Below are 15,427 nucleotides of genomic sequence, written 5' to 3'. Positions count from 1 at the left end.
TGTAGGCATGAATCTCCAGCACCAAATAAAGCCCCTGATCCTGCATACTCATTTAGGAGGGAAGGGAGGACCCAGGAGGAGAGCTGGAGGTCATGGAGATAAGTGCTGCTTGCACTTAGGTTCTTTGTCCTTCTGTCTTCTTCCTGTCACCATTCCTTCCCCACCAGCATGAGGCCAAGATCCGCTCACTCACAGAGTACATGCAGAGCGTGGAGCTCAAGAAGCGGCACCTGGAAGAGTCCTATGACTCCCTGAGTGATGAGCTAGCCAAGCTCCAGGCCCAGGGTGAGTCCTTCTCAAACCTCCAACCCACTCACCTCCCAAATCTGAGCTCTCAGGACACAAATCTGAGGACACAGAGAGGGGAAGCCCCAGACAGGAGACGAAAGCACCTGACAACACACTTAGATGCCACCAGCAAGCTTTGTTTCACTGCCTTCACTCATGCACACCATAACCCTCTGGATCTCTCTGTCACTGCGATGTCCCATTGGACTGTCCTATCCCAGAAGAATGTCCCTGTGGTCCCACTGTGGGTAGATACTCCCTACTCTGCCTAGACCTCTGGCCATAACAAGAAGTCCTTTCTAGATGAGGCAGGTGTACTTCCAACTGTCTCCTCTGCCCCCTCAGAAACTGTGCATGAAGTAGCCCTGAAGGACAAGGAACCAGACACACAGGATGCAGATGAAGTGAAGGTAAAGGGGGACAAGTGGGCAGGGAGGTAGTGGGGGCCAGGCAGAGCTGTGCAGGTGCTGCTAATCTGGTCTCTGGGAGTCTAGCTTCACGCTTGGGGTGGGCTTGTTTGCAGAAGGCCCTGGAGCTGCAGATGGAGAGCCACCGGGAGGCACACCACCGGCAGCTGGCCCGGCTCCGGGATGAGATCAACGAGAAGCAGAAGACTATTGACGAGCTCAAAGAGTGAGAATGCCCGGCAGCCCCAGTGCCCACTCCTGCTCCCTTGTGGGCCCCAGTCTGCTTCTCTAACTTCTGTCCCCTTAACAATGTTGTGGCTTTGCAGCCTGACCCCAGTAAATACTAGGAATCAAGATGAGTCCCTGTCCTCTAGGAGCTTGGGATTAGATAGTTCAGCTTGCGATTAGGTATTTTTACTGTCACCAGGGTTATTGCTGGGGCTTGGTGCCGGCATTATGAATCCACTGCTCCTGGCAGTATAAGAAGAAACATGTTTCAGGACCTGGTCTGTCTTTTTTTTTTTTTTCTGATATCTTTAGAAATATTTATTTACTTTTCTCACAAGGAGTCCACCATTTGTACTGGCAGTTTTCTTTCTTTCTTCCTTCCTTCCTTTCTTTTTGTGTTTGCCTTTTTTTTTCCCCTTTCATTTTCATTTTCCGATAGAAGAGGAGACAGAGAGATAGAAAGGAAGAGAACAACAGAAGTAGAGACACCTGCAGCACTGCTTTACCAATTGTGAAGTTTTCCCTTTACAGGTCGGAACCTGGGGCTTGAACCTGGGTCCTCACACATACTAAATTGTACAAAAGACTGCTTTTTTTTTTTCTTTTTAAATGCCTAAAATGACCTTCCACTGCTCCTAGCAAACTATTCTTATTTTTATTTATTTATTTTCCCTTTTGTTGCCCTTGTTTTTTTTTTTTTATGTCATCATTGTTGGATAGGACAGAGAAATGGAGAGAAGAAGGGAAGACAGACAGAGGGAGAGAAAGATAGACACCTGCAGACCTGCTTCACTGCCTGTGAAGTGACTCCCCTGCAGGTGGGGAGCCGGGGGCCCGAACCAGGATCCTTACGCCAGTTCTTGTGCTTTGCACCACCTGCGATTAACCCGCTATGCTACTGCCCAACTCCTGACTCCCACTATTATTATTTTTACTTATTTATTTTTAACCAGAGCACTATGCAGTTCTGGTTTATGGTGGCGTAGGATCTGGGATTTCAAAGCCTTAGACATGAAAATCTTTTGCTTAATTATTATGCTCTCTTCTCTGTCATTTAATTCCATGCTGAGAAAAACAGAGTGGGAGAGAGGAGAGATACCACAGCAGGTATCATTTACAGTGCTTGTACCATGCAGACAGGGCTTGAATCTGGGCCCTCACGTATGCTAAAGGGTATGCTTACTCTGCCTCCTGAGCTATCTTCCAGGCCCTCATTGACACCTTTTGGTTCTCTTCAATGCCTCCTTACCCTCTGCAGCCTGAACCAGAAACTGCAGTTAGAGCTAGAGAAGCTGCAGGCTGACTATGAGAAGCTGAAGAATGAAGAGCTGGAGAAGAGCACCAAGCTCCAGGAGCTGACGTGAGTCCTGCTGCCCCAAGCCCTGTAGTGGCAGGACCTGCCACTGATGTGACAATGGAGACCTTAGAAAGCAAATGCTTGTTTAAAAATGATACAATATAAGGACCGGCTGAAGGATCCCGGTTTGAGCCCCCAGCTCTCCACCTGCAGGGGAGTCTCTTCACAGGTGGTGAAGCAGGTCTGCAGGTGTCTATCTTTCTCTCCCTCTCTCTGTCTCCCCCTCCTCTCTCCATTTCTCTCTGCCCTTTCTAACAGAGATAACATCAATAACAACAACAATAATAAGAACCACCACAATAAAACAAGGGCAACAAAAGGGAATAAAAAAATATTTTTCTAATTCTTTTTTTAAAAAATGATGCAATGTTCTGGGCAAGGAAAAAGAAAAAGACTCTCACTGGACAAGTATTCCTGCTGTTCTAACTAGTGTAACAAGCAGGTTAGAAAGCAGTATGAAGTGGTCTAGGAGGTGACACAGTAGATAGTGTTAGACTCTCGAGCATGAAGGTTCTGAGTTTGATCCGCAGCAGCACATGTACAAGAGTGATGTCTGGTTCTTTCTCTCTCCTCCTCCTCCTAGCCCTCATTAATAAATAAATTTAAAAATATTAAAAAAGAAAGAAAAGAAAACAGTTTGAAGGACTAGGAAGCCAGTATAATGTCCATGCAAAATGACTCTCATACCTGAGGCTTTGGGTTCCCAGGTTCAGTCTCCCAGCATTGCCATAAACCAGAGCTGAGCAGTACTCTATGAAAAAAAAAGAAGGGAGGGAGAGAAGGTAGGAAGGAAAAAGAGATGGCACAGTAGATAAAGCATTGGACTCTCAAGCAGGAGGTCCTGAGTTTGATCCCCAGCAGTACATGTACCAAAGTGATGCCTGGTTCTTTCTCTCTTTCCTCCCATCCTTCTCATTAGTAAATAAAATATTAAAAAGAAAGAAAACAGTATGAAATGATATGAGCTTATTAAATATATATGGAATATACAGATGTAGGAAAACAGCAAAGAGACACCAGAATGTGAGTTTTGTTGGTAAGCAGTATAATCGTGGGCTTTTAAAAATTGTCTTATCTTTTTAAAAAAATTTTTGTATTTATTTGTTTTTTAATATTTATTTATTCCCTTTTCTTGCCCTTGTTATTTTACTGTTGTAGTTATTACTGTTTTTGTAATTGTTGTAGTTATTGTTGTTGTTATTGGCATCGTTGTTTCATGGGACAAAGAGAAATGGAGAGAGGAGGGAGAGACAGATAGGGGGAGAGAAAGGTAGACACCTGCAGACCTGCTTCACCGCCTGTGAAACGAACCCCCTGCAGGTAGAGAGCCAAAGGCTCGAACCGGGAGCCTTACGCCAGTCTTGTGCTTTGTGCCACCTGCGCTTAACCTGCTGCGCTAACACCTTGCTTATCTTTTTAAAATTTTATTTATGGTGGGGGTAGACAGTATAATAGTTAAGCAAAGAGACTTTCATGCCTGAGGCTCTGAAGTCCTAGGTTCAGTCCCCCATACCACAACAAGCCAGAGCTGAGCAGTGCTCTGGTAAAATATATATATAAATTTATTTAAACCAGAGCACTGGGGGCTGGGCGGTAGTGCACTGGGTTAAGTGCACATGGTGTGAAGCTCAAGGACTGGCATAAGGATCTTGGTTCGAGCCCCTGGCTCCCCACCTATAGGGGTCACTTCACAAGTGGTGAAGCAGGTCTGCAGTTGTCTTTCTCTCCCCCTCTCTGTCTTCCTCTCCTCTCTCCATTTCTCTCTGTCCTATTCAACAACAACAATAAGAATAGAAACAACAATAACAAAAACAACAAAAATGAAAGAAAAATAAATAAATGGGCCTCCAGGAGCAATAGATTCCTAGTGCAGGCACCAAGCCTCAGTGGTAACCCTGGAAGCAAAAAAAAAAAAAAAAAAAAAAAAGAGCATTGCTCAGCTCTGCCTTATGGTAGTGCCAGGGACCTCAGAACCTCGGGCATGAAAGCTTTTGGTTTTTGCATGACTGTTATGCTGTCTTTCCACTCTCTTATTAATTTTCCCTTTCTTAATTTTCTGTGCAGTAAGTATAAGTAACAGATATAATAAATTATAAAATGGGGTGGGTGGTGGCACACCTGATTAAACACACATATTACCAAGCCCCTGCTCAGAGAAGTGAAGCAGATCTGCTGATGTCTGTCTTTCTCTCTCCCCCTTTATCTCTCCCTCCCCTCTCAGTTTCTCTGTGCCTTATTCAATAAAATAAAAAGAAAAAAAATGGGGCGGAGGGTAGATAGCATAATGGTTATGCAGAGACTCTCATGCCCGAAGCTCCAAAGTCCCAGGTTCAGTCCCCCGCACCACCATAAGCCAGAGCTAAGCAGTACTCTGATAAAAAAAAATTGAGAGAAAGAAAAAGAAAAAAAGAAGAAGAAAGAAAAAGAAAAAAAAAGGGTACCAGGAACGGTGGATTTATAGAGCTGGTACTGAGTAGCTCCAGTGATAACCCTGGTGGCAATTTAGAAAAAAGAACAACTATATAGATACATATATATTAGGTGAGGGGCTAAGTAGCACCTCACACAGAAGACTGTTCACATCTTCATGCTTGAGGACCCTTGTTTCCACCTGATTGTGTGGGGGTGGGGGTGGGGTGGAGCACTGCTGCAGGTGCCATAACTTCTCACAGACTCCCTATCTATCTGTCTATTTTTTTATATTTATTTATTCTCTTGTTGCCCTTGTTGTTTTATTGTTGTAGTTATTATTATTGTCATCGTTGTTGAATAGGACAGAGAGAAATGAGGGGAAGACAGAGAGGGGGAGTGAAAGACACCTGCAGAGCTGCTTCACAGCTTGTGAAGTGACTCCCCTGCAGGTGGGGAGCGAGGGCTCAAACCGGGATCCTTACTCTGGTCCTTGCGCTTTGCGCCACCTGCGCCTAACCGCTGTGCTACAGCCTAACTCCCTTCTATCTATCTATTTTTAAAAAATGGCTACCAGGAATGGCAGGGTTCTACAGGTCCTAAATCTCAGTAATAATTCAGGTGGTAAAAATGAATGAATAAGGGGGTCGGGCGGTGGCGCAGTGGGTTAAGCACACGTGGCGCAATGCGCAGGGACCGGCGTAAGGATCCCGGTTCGAGCCCCCGGCTCCCCACCTGCAGGGGAGTCGCTTCACAGGCGGTGAAGCAGGTCTGCAGGTGTCTATCTTTCTCTCCCCTCTCTCTCTGTCTTCCCCTCCTCTCTCCATTTCTCTCTGTCCTATCCAACAACAAAGCAACGTCAACAATGGCAATAATAACCGCAACGAGGCTGCAACAACTAGGGCAACAAAAAGGGGGAAAAATGGCCTCCAGGAGCGGTGGATTCATGGTGCAGGCACTGAGCCCAGCAATAACCCTGGAGGAAAAAAAAAAATCAAGAGAAAAAAAATGAATGAATAAATAACACAGGAGAAGGGATGGATGAGAGACAAGTGGGAAGGAGAGTCCTGAGGGACACTCTTCTGCCTCCCTCTTTTTTCCAGATTTCTGTACGAGCGACACGAGCAGTCCAAGCAGGACCTCAAGGGTCTGGAGGAGACAGTGGTGAGTGATTTCCTGCTGCTGCAAGGAGACAGGTGGAAGAGGGGGTTCTGTTTCTTCCCTCACTTTCTTCCTATCCACCTTCCTCCTGCCTCTTCAAAATCAGACTGATACAACTTTTCCTAAGGACAAGTAGCTCTCTTGACAACTATCTAGTAACTCTGAAGGGTGACGGTTGACCTGGTCAACCTCAATTTGTCATCAATCTTTCCAGGCCCGTGAACTCCAGACCCTCCACAACCTTCGCAAGCTGTTCGTTCAAGACGTCACGACTCGAGTCAAGAAAGTGAGTGCCAACCCCAAGTCCTCTCTTGGTGTCAGCTTTCTCTGATGGGTTGGCCTGGCCTAGTCTTCTGGGTGGGGTCTTTCTGGACTTTGGATAATCACATCTTTGCCTCTGTCTCCAATCAGAGTGCAGAAATGGAGCCCGAGGACAGTGGGGGGATTCACTCCCAAAAGCAGAAGATTTCCTTTCTTGAGAACAACTTGGAACAGCTTACAAAGGTTCACAAACAGGTGAGAGCAGGGGGGACAGGGGGAGGGAATTTCTGGGGCCAGGTGCCCAGAATAACCAAACCTCAGGGCTTCTTTGGATTTAGGAAAATCTATCTGCATGTTCCCGTACATTTTCCTTTTCTTACAGAATCCTTCTTTATTGCACATTTTACCTTGTGCTTTGTTTCATGCCTGGAATATTTCATTCCCTTAGTGTTCCTTCCAAGGGAATGAATATTCTATTCCCTTTGCAAAACTCCTAGCCTGCCTCTGCTCAAAGTGGAATTCCCTCCAGCCCCTATTGTTGAAAGGAGAGGTTGAAATAGAAAAAAAAATTTTTTTTCACTTTATTTGATATGACAGAGAAATTGAGAGGGGAGGGGGTAGACAGAGAGGGACAGAGAGAGACACCTGCAGACCTGCTTCACTGCTTGTGAAGCATCCCCAATGCATGTGGGAACAGGGGCTTGAACCTGGGTCTTTGCACATAGAACTATGTGCACTTAACCAGATGTACCACCACCTGGTGCCCCCCCCCCCCCAGCCCGAAATAGAAGTTTCTAAGACATGGGCTAGCCACCCATGGAGGGATATTAAAGAGACTTTAGCTAGAGATAGGAATCAGTGAAATCAGAAGCCACAGAATTAAATTGGGCTCTCTTTCATGGAGAGAACTCCACCAAAACTACTTTTTTTTTTTACTCTACCAGAACACTGCTCAGCTCTGGTTTATGGTGGTGCTGGGGATTGAACCTGGGAGCTCGGAGCCTCAGGTGTCATTTATATAACCATTATGCTGTCTCCCCAGCCCCCAAACTCCTTTTTAAAAACTGCTACCAGGGTTATCACTGGAGCTTGGTGCCTGACTGACCAATCCACTGTTCCCTCTCAGCGTTTTTTTGTTGTTGTTCTTTCGTTTTGATAGCGAGATAGCAAAATTGAGAGGGAAGAAGGAGACAGTGGGAAAGAGAAAGACACCTGCAGCACTGCTTCACCATTTGTGAAACTTCCTCTCTGCAGTTGGGGACCAGGGGCTTGAAATTGGATCCTTGTACTTGGTAATATGTGCACTCTACTGGGTGCACCACTGCCTCTCCCTCCAGCAGAACTCCTGTGTATTAAGTTGCTGCCTCTCTGTCCCCTCCTTGCTGCTGCGACTCCTTAGGTGGAGGACTGGGTTTCAAAGGTATGGGGTGAGGAGGCAGGAGGGATAGTCCTAGGAGTGGGGACAGGAAATGTTTGGTACATACAGGGCAGGAACGCTCCGCCAGTGCCAAATAGCTCAGTCTTGAAAACAGGTGCAGTAGCCTGAGTTATAAAATAAACCCTCACCTAGACTCCAACACATTCCATTTTAACTTATATTTCAATGAACTAGAACTTCTTAGTATAATTCCCAGCATAAATAGTAAATAGTATGGCTTGCTTGCTTTCTCTCATCCTCCTTAATAATAATAATGAAGAATAGCCCAGAGTTGTAGCCCAGTGACCATCTGCAATATTTGTGTATTTCCTTTGGGCCTGCTGAGGGCTTTGCCACCATCTTCTCCCCTTTGCTCATTGTAAGAAAGATAGTGTGAGAGCACAGAGAGTTGAAGGGCAGGGAGGAAACAGTGTAATTTTTTTTGTCATTTAAAAAATTTCTTTGTGTTCATTTTCCTTGTCTATGCAAATGTATCTTATTTTTAATATAATTAAACTTTTTAAATTAATTAATTTATTATTGATAGAGACAGGGAGACATTGAGATAGGTGGGGGGGAGAGAGAGAGAGAGGCAGAGAGACACTTGGAGCCCTGCTTCACCATTCGTGAAGCTTTCCCCCTGCCGGTGGGGATCAGGGGCTTGGACCCGGGTCCCTGTGCACTGTAATGTGTGTGCTTAACCAGGTGCCCCAAATACATCTTATTTTATTGGTATTGTACTTTTTCACCAGAGCACTGCTTAACTATAGCTATGCTACAGGGGCTGAATATCTCTAGGACCCCAGGCATGAAAGTTTTTTTGCATAGTATATGCTATCTTCCAAGCCCACATAGTATTATTTTTAAAAAAGATTTATCTATTTACTATGATAAAAAGAGGGAGAACCAGAGCATCACTCTAATATATTCCCATTGACCTCCTGGGGATCAAATTTAGGACATCATGCTTGCCGGTTCAACTAACTTTACTTCTTTTTTTTATTTTTGTCTTTATTATTGGGTAGAGACAGAGAGAAATTGAGAAAGGGGGGAGACAGAGAGGGAGTGAGACAGAGAGACACCTGCAGCCCTGCTTCACCACTTGGGAAGCTTTCCCCCTGCAGGTGGGGACCAGGGCCTTGAACCTGGGTCCTTGCTCACTGTGATGTGAGCACTTAACCCGGTGCACCATTGCCTGGCCCCTCCTTTCTTTTCTTTGTTTCTTTCTCTTTCTTTTTAAATGTATCTTTTTTTTATTAATTATTTATTTATTTTCCTTTTTGTTGCCCTTGTTTAACATTGTTGTGGTTATTAATGTCGTTGTTGTTGGATAGGACAGAGAGAAATGGAGACAGGAGGGGAAGACAGAGAGAGGGAGAGAAAGACAGACACCTGCAGACCTGCTTCACCGCCTGTGAAGTGACGCCCCTGCAGGTGGGGAGCCGGGGGCTCGAACCGGGATCCTTACGCAGGTCCTGGCGATTTGCGCCTCGTGCGCTTAACCCGCTGCGCCACCGCCCGACTCCCGTTTCTTTCTCTTTCTTTTGCTGACTTTCTTTCTCCTCCTCCTCCTTTTTCTTTTTTTTTAACTAGAGGGAAGTCTTTTTGCATATCCACTGTGCTAGCTCCATAGCTCACAAGTCTTAACACTTCATCGACTGCACCAATTGCCAGGTTGCTGTCAAATGCATATCATACAGCTTCACTTCACCCTAATGTTTTTGCTGTAGTAAAATACACATAACATCAAATTTACTGCCAGGGCCAGGCATTGGCTCACCTGGAAGAGCGCACACTTTACCGTGTGCAAGGGCTTGGGTTCAAGCCCCCCTCGCCAAGTGTGAGCACCATGCAAAGGGGAAGCTCGTAAGTGGTGGGCCTGTGCTGTGGTGTCTTTCCTTCTCTGTCTCTGTCTCCCTCTCTGTCTCTCACCCTCTAAAAAACGTTGTATGGGCCAGTAATTTTCAACATATTCATCGTGTTGTGTCCCATTACCACTGTCTATCCTCATAACCTTTTTTTTTAAAATAGGCTTAAGGTTTATTAATTAATGAGAGAGTTGAGAGAGAACCAGAACATTATCCTGGCACATGTGATGCCCAGGGGCTGAACTCAGAAATTCATGCTATTACACTGCCTCCTAGATTTCCCCATAACTTTTTTTTTTGTCAAAGTGCCCATTAAACAACTCCTCACTCCCTTTCTCTCCAGTCTCTGGCAACTAGCATTTTTCTTTCTTTCTCTTTCTTCCTTCCTTCCTTCCTTCCTTCCTTCCTTCCTTCCTTCCTTCCTTTCCTCCCTTTTGTTGCCCTTGTTGTTTTATTGTGGTGGTTCTTATTATTATTGTTGTTATTGATGTTATCTCTGTTAGAAAGGGCAGAGAGAAATGGAGAGAGGAGGGGAAGACAGAGAGGGGGAGAGAAAGATAGACACCTGCAGACCTGCTTCACCGCCTGTGAAATGACTCCCCTGCAGGTGGGGAGCTGGGGGCTCAAACCGGGATCCTTACATCGGTCCTTGTGCTTTGCGCCATGTGCACTTAACCCATTGTGCTACCGCCCGACTCCCGCATCTAACTTTCTAGCTTTAAGATCTTGACTCCTCTAAATCCTTCATAGAAATGGGACCATATAGTCTTTCCCCATTTATTTATTTATTTATTCCCTTTTGTTGCCCTTGTTGTTTTATTGTTGGTGTCGTTATTGGATAGGACAGAGAAATGGAGAGAGGAGGAAAAGACAGAGAGGAGAAGAGAAAGACACCTACAGACCTGCTTCACTGTTTGTGAAGCGACTCCCCTGCAGGTGGGGAGCCGGGGGCTCAAACTGGGACCCTTACCCTTGTCCTTGCATTTTGTGCCACCTGTACTTAACCCGCTACACTACCACCCAACTCCCAGTCTTTCCCCTTTTGTGTCTGATTTACTTCATTTGGTATAATATCTTCCAGACTTATCCACATCATAGCACATGCCAGGAAACCACAAGCTATTTCTCTTTCTTCCACTGAAGCCCCTGCTTCTGCTAAGTCTACTCATAGCATGGTACTCACCAGCCTGCCTCAGCTGATAGTTACTAGAAAGTAAAATGAGAGAGGGAAGTATAGATACTTCCCAGTTATAGACTCTTAAACTGCCAGGGCTGTAAGCTAAGCTAGTAACACAGCAAAAAAAAAAAAAAGCTTTGTGATCTCAAGATTGCTCCTAATTAACAGGGCCTGCAAGTGCCCATGACTCTGCCCCTTTCCCAAGATCCCCACTGACCTGCCAGCTCTGCAGGGCCCCCGTCAGTGGTGTGAATCCCCTTAGATCTGTGAGTCTGTTCTGCCTGCACAGTAGTTGCTGCCCTGCTTTAGCTTAATTCAAATGGGAGAGGGTCAGACAGCCCAGGAAATCCTGAGTCATGAGCCTAAATGTTTGTGAGACCCCAAACATTTTCTTTCCTTCCTGTGGGGCACCTGTGAGTGTGGGGCTAGGATGGGGTGGGGGGGGGGGTCCTGGTTTCCAGCTTCTGCACTCAGCACCATCACCATCCTCCAGAGCACTCCTCTGTTGGCTGCCCTGCCCTCTGCATTCCCACAGAGCCATCTCTGGGTGAGGGTGCCTCATCTCCATGGCTGCGCTGGGCTGTTGGCATGAGCTGTGACATGTCTGAGAGGAGGCTGGGGAAGGATACTGTCACCGAGTTCTAGGCCATCAAGGAGTTGGCACATTTTGCTGCTCTCAAAATGTCACTTGTCCATGCCTGATCGACATTTTCTGAGGGAGAAGGAAAGAACTGGCTAGTCCAGCATAGGAGTGAGAAAGGAGTGAGGCTCGGTGAGGAAGCAGCCTCTGACTTGATACTACTGTCTGTTTGCTCTCCCCACCCCATGGTCCTGTGGGTTCTCCCACAGCTGGTACGTGACAATGCAGATCTGCGTTGTGAGCTTCCTAAACTGGAAAAACGACTTAGGGCTACGGCTGAGAGAGTTAAGGCCCTGGAGGGTGCACTGAAGGAGGCCAAGGAGGGTGCCATGAAGGACAAGCGCCGATACCAGCAGGAAGTGGACCGTATCAAAGAGGCCGTGCGATACAAGAGCTCTGGCAAGCGGGGTCACTCTGCCCAGATTGGTGAGTGAATGGTGGCTGTTAGCAGGCAAGGTGACATTGTCACCTGGGAAAACCCAGCCAATTCCAGAGTGTTAAGACACTAGGTTATTGCTTCTTAGCCTGCCTGCTCCATCCCACCTGCAAACAAGCATAACAGTGAATTATCTTGGGATAACAGACTGGGAGATAGCTCACCTGCCTGGGCGCACACTTCACTGTGTGCAAGGACCCGGATTCCTGCCGCTGGCCACCACATGGTGCGCTATGCAGGAGTGAAGTGTTTTTTTTTTAATTAATTTATTTATTCCCTTTTGTTGCCCTTGTTTTATTGTTGTAGTAGCTGTTATTCTTGGATAGGACAGAGAGAAATGGAGAGAGATGGGGAAGACAGAAAGGGGGAGAGAAAGATAGACACCTGCAGACCTGCTTCACCGCCTGTGAAGTGACGCCCCTGCAGGTGGGGAGCCGGGGGCTCGAACCGGGATCCTGGCGCCAGTCCTTGTGCTTTGTGCCACGTGCACTTAACCCGCTGCGCTACCGCCCGACTCCCGGAGTGAAGGTTCTTGACCAGTGGGGCAGTGCTATAGTGTCTCTCCCTCTTGATTTTTTGTTTTTATTTTTTCAGATTTACTTCTTTATTTAGTATTTTATATATTGATTTAGGATAGAAACAGAAATTGAGAGGGTAGAGGAAGAGACACCTATAGCACTGCCTCATCACTCATGAAGCTTCCCCTCTGCAGGTAAGGACCATGGGCTTGAACCTGAGTGTTTGAGCATTGTATCGTGCTCTCTACCAGGTGCACCACCACCTAACCCCCCTCCTTAATTATTTATGAGAAAGAGAGAGGGAGAATCAGAGCATTCCTCTGGTACATATAGTGCCGGGGATTCAGTTCAGGACCTCATGCTTGAGGGTCCAGTGCTTTATCAACTATGCCAGCTTCCAGACTATACTATCTCTCCTTTCTCCCTCTTTGTCTTTCACCCTCTTTCTGGGGTGGTGAGGAGTAGGGAGGGGAGGAGAGAGAGACCGACTCTACCAGGAGTAGTGGAATCATATAGGCACAAATCCCTGGTGGAAAAAAAAAAAGTATCTTATAAACAACTTCCTTCAGTTCCAGCTAGAGAACTTCAGGGACCAGGGCAACCACCTGACAGTCATCTTCGTTTCTTTACCTCAGCCAAGCCTGTCCGTCCCGGGCACTACCCAGCATCTTCACCTACCAACCCGTATGGCACCCGTAGCCCTGAGTGCATCAGCTACACCAACAGCCTCTTCCAGAACTACCAGAATCTGTACCTGCAGGCTGCACCCAGCTCCACCTCAGACATGTAGTGAGTGGCCACGGCCATGAGCTGCACTTCCAACCCAAGGCTTTGCCCTGTTATGCACGGGGGGGGGGGGCAGCTACTGGGTGAGATTTAATTCTTTTCCCAAGTAGCTTTATTTCTAACCCTCTCTCTCCAGTTTCACAAACATGACCAGAAGGTGGGCATCTGCTGGGGGACTGGGTTTGTTTTTGTCCCTGTTCTGAGGGGGTGGGGGCATTGTGGCTCTATGCCAAGAATGAGTGACCTCACTGGTGCTCCGAGGGATGCAGGGTGGGTGCCAGGGGCTGCATTCCTCTTCTCTGCTCCATCCAGCTTTGCAAACTCCTGTACGGGCAGCAGCACCACATCTTCTGGCGGTCCCTTGGCTTCCTACCAGAAGGTCAACATGGACAATGGTGAGTGAAAAAGAGAGGGGTAACCATTCTTGGGGCCCCCAGGGCAAGCTGTGAAGTGTAAAAAAAAAAAAGTCTATGACCCTGTATATATTAATGGATATACTGACCATTCCCTCCAGAACCCTGAACTCGTAGATGCAAAGAGACTCTCATGCCTGAGGCTCTAAAGTGCTAGGTTCAATTCCCCCCCTCCCCACCAACATAAGCCAGAGTTGAGCAGTGCTCTGGTTAAAAAAAAAAAAAAAAAAAAAAAATTCCTCCTATTATGTTCCTGTCATCACCTGTACTTCTTTCTCCTTCTCTTCTCTGTGTAGACGGCAAGAAGACTTTTCCTCTAATAAGATACTGGGGCAGCTTGGGGGGAACTGAAGATAGAACCCCAGAGACTCAGATAGTAGCTCTGCACCAAGAGTTTTAACTCTTCCCAGGGAATTAAGATGTAGGAGGGCCAATCAGACTGTTTCTCTAACATTGAGTTTTTTTCTTGTTTTAACCCTGGGTTCTCACTGATGACCTCTTCAGGAAATGCCACAGATATCAATGACAATAGGTAAAACAGTCTTGTTGCTCTTGGGTTCTGTGGGTGGGATCAGAAGAAATGATTTAATCTTCCTCACACCTTACTTAGAGCCATTAGGGAAGAATGGAGAAGGGGGAAATGGAGACTCTTCCTTCCAGTACTGTGTTGGCCAGAAGATAAGAGGCCTTTACCTGCATTTGTGCAAAATTCTGACACCTCCTTTATCCCATTTGTGGCTCCACCCTATTCCAGATATGTGGGTGGGTGGGGACACCTCTCCTGCCTCTGGCAACTTTGTAGCCTTGGACAAATCCGCTCAGTCTTTGGCCTCCCTGTATCCCTGGGAACATCCCTTCTGCTATCTGATGGGAACACTAAGAGCACAGTAGCCCCAGATGCAGAGCTGGTCAGAGGCAGTGGTTGTGCTGGGTGTCTTCCAGGAGTGACCTGCCCTGCGGCTATGAGGCTGAGGACCAGGCCAAGCTCTTCCCGCTCCACCAGGAGACCGCAGCCAGCTAATCTCCCAGAGGGACTCTGCGAACCTGCACTTTCAGGTAGCTCCAGGCTGCTTCCTCTGACCCAGCTCAGGATGCCTCCTTCTTGCCTCTTTGTTTCTCCTATTTTCTTTTTTTTAATGTCGTCTCAAAACTGACTATGCAGTTGTCCCTCAACTTCTTTCTCCTCCTCAGGCTATATCCCTTCTCTAGACAATAATACCTAGTGGCCCTCTGCTTTCCCCAGGGTTATACAGTACTACCTTTTGGCCACCAGAGGGCACTGCCATGTGCTAAAAGAGGAGCAGGGGCTGTGCAGCTAGAACTATGAGGAGGCCTTGGGAGACGCTTCCAGCCCTTCCTCTACTTTCACCCTAAAAGTTTTTTGGATCCTATCTAGGCTTTTGTTGTTGTTGTTGTAACTGAGGCTTCAGATAGGCAGAGAGAGCAAAAGAAACCATAGCACCTAAGCATCCTTCAGTGCACTGAGGGCTGGGCTCAAACATGGGTCACACTTATGGCAAAATGGCGCCCTATCCAACGGAGCTAATTTACTGGCCCTGGATAGGCATTTTTTTGGACTCAAACATACCCAGTAAAGGATGTGTTTGCTATATTCCTGCATCTGTGTCCTGAATACATCTTCGTCACCATTAAGCTCCAGGAAACAACCTGGGAAGTTTTTTGTTTGTTTGTTTTGTTTTTCCCCACCAGGGTTATCACTGGGGCTCAGTGCTGGTGCTATGAATCCACTACTCTCAACAGCCATTTTTACCCCTTTCTATTTTATTGGATGAGACAGAGAAATTGAGAGGAGAGAGAGAGAGAGAGGGAGAGGGAGAAAGACCTGTAGATCTGCTTCACCATTCATGAAGTATCCTACCTGCAGGTGGGGACTGGGGGCTCGAACCTGGGTCCTTGCATATGGTAATGTGTGCACTTGATTGGGCGTATCATTGTTTGCCCCCCCCCCATTCAGGTTTTTTTTTTTTTTTGTCCCTCCAGGTTAGGAGTTAGCATTTCCCGCTCCCCCTGCTGAGTGGAGGTAGACAGTGACAATATGCC

General features: G+C 46.8%; 1 protein-coding gene across 2 annotated transcripts in view; it reads left to right on the top strand.

Moving 5' to 3' along the window:
- Positions 1–15,427, top strand: part of KIF5A (kinesin family member 5A) — a 45,597-nt gene that overhangs the window by 29,319 nt on the left and 851 nt on the right. The window contains exons 17-29 of one of the 2 annotated variants that reach the window (XM_016193371.2): positions 168–285; positions 634–698; positions 812–921; positions 2,182–2,283; positions 5,793–5,853; positions 6,065–6,136; positions 6,262–6,366; positions 7,511–7,531; positions 11,423–11,639; positions 12,803–12,956; positions 13,266–13,348; positions 13,871–13,898; positions 14,309–14,422. In XM_016193371.2, coding sequence (XP_016048857.1) covers positions 168–285; positions 634–698; positions 812–921; positions 2,182–2,283; positions 5,793–5,853; positions 6,065–6,136; positions 6,262–6,366; positions 7,511–7,531; positions 11,423–11,639; positions 12,803–12,956; positions 13,266–13,348; positions 13,871–13,898; positions 14,309–14,387 — 1,215 coding nt within the window. In that variant the 3' untranslated portion in view covers positions 14,388–14,422. The remainder of the gene's footprint in view (positions 1–167; positions 286–633; positions 699–811; positions 922–2,181; positions 2,284–5,792; positions 5,854–6,064; positions 6,137–6,261; positions 6,367–7,510; positions 7,532–11,422; positions 11,640–12,802; positions 12,957–13,265; positions 13,349–13,870; positions 13,899–14,308; positions 14,423–15,427) is intronic. The other variant, XM_007534948.3, reaches the window with a different exon arrangement.

This window comes from Erinaceus europaeus, chromosome 7 (assembly GCF_950295315.1).
Source record: "Erinaceus europaeus chromosome 7, mEriEur2.1, whole genome shotgun sequence".
NCBI lineage: Eukaryota > Metazoa > Chordata > Mammalia > Eulipotyphla > Erinaceidae > Erinaceus > Erinaceus europaeus.
Note: the sequence above shows the minus strand (reverse complement) of the source record. Positions and strands in the feature narration are given on the sequence as shown.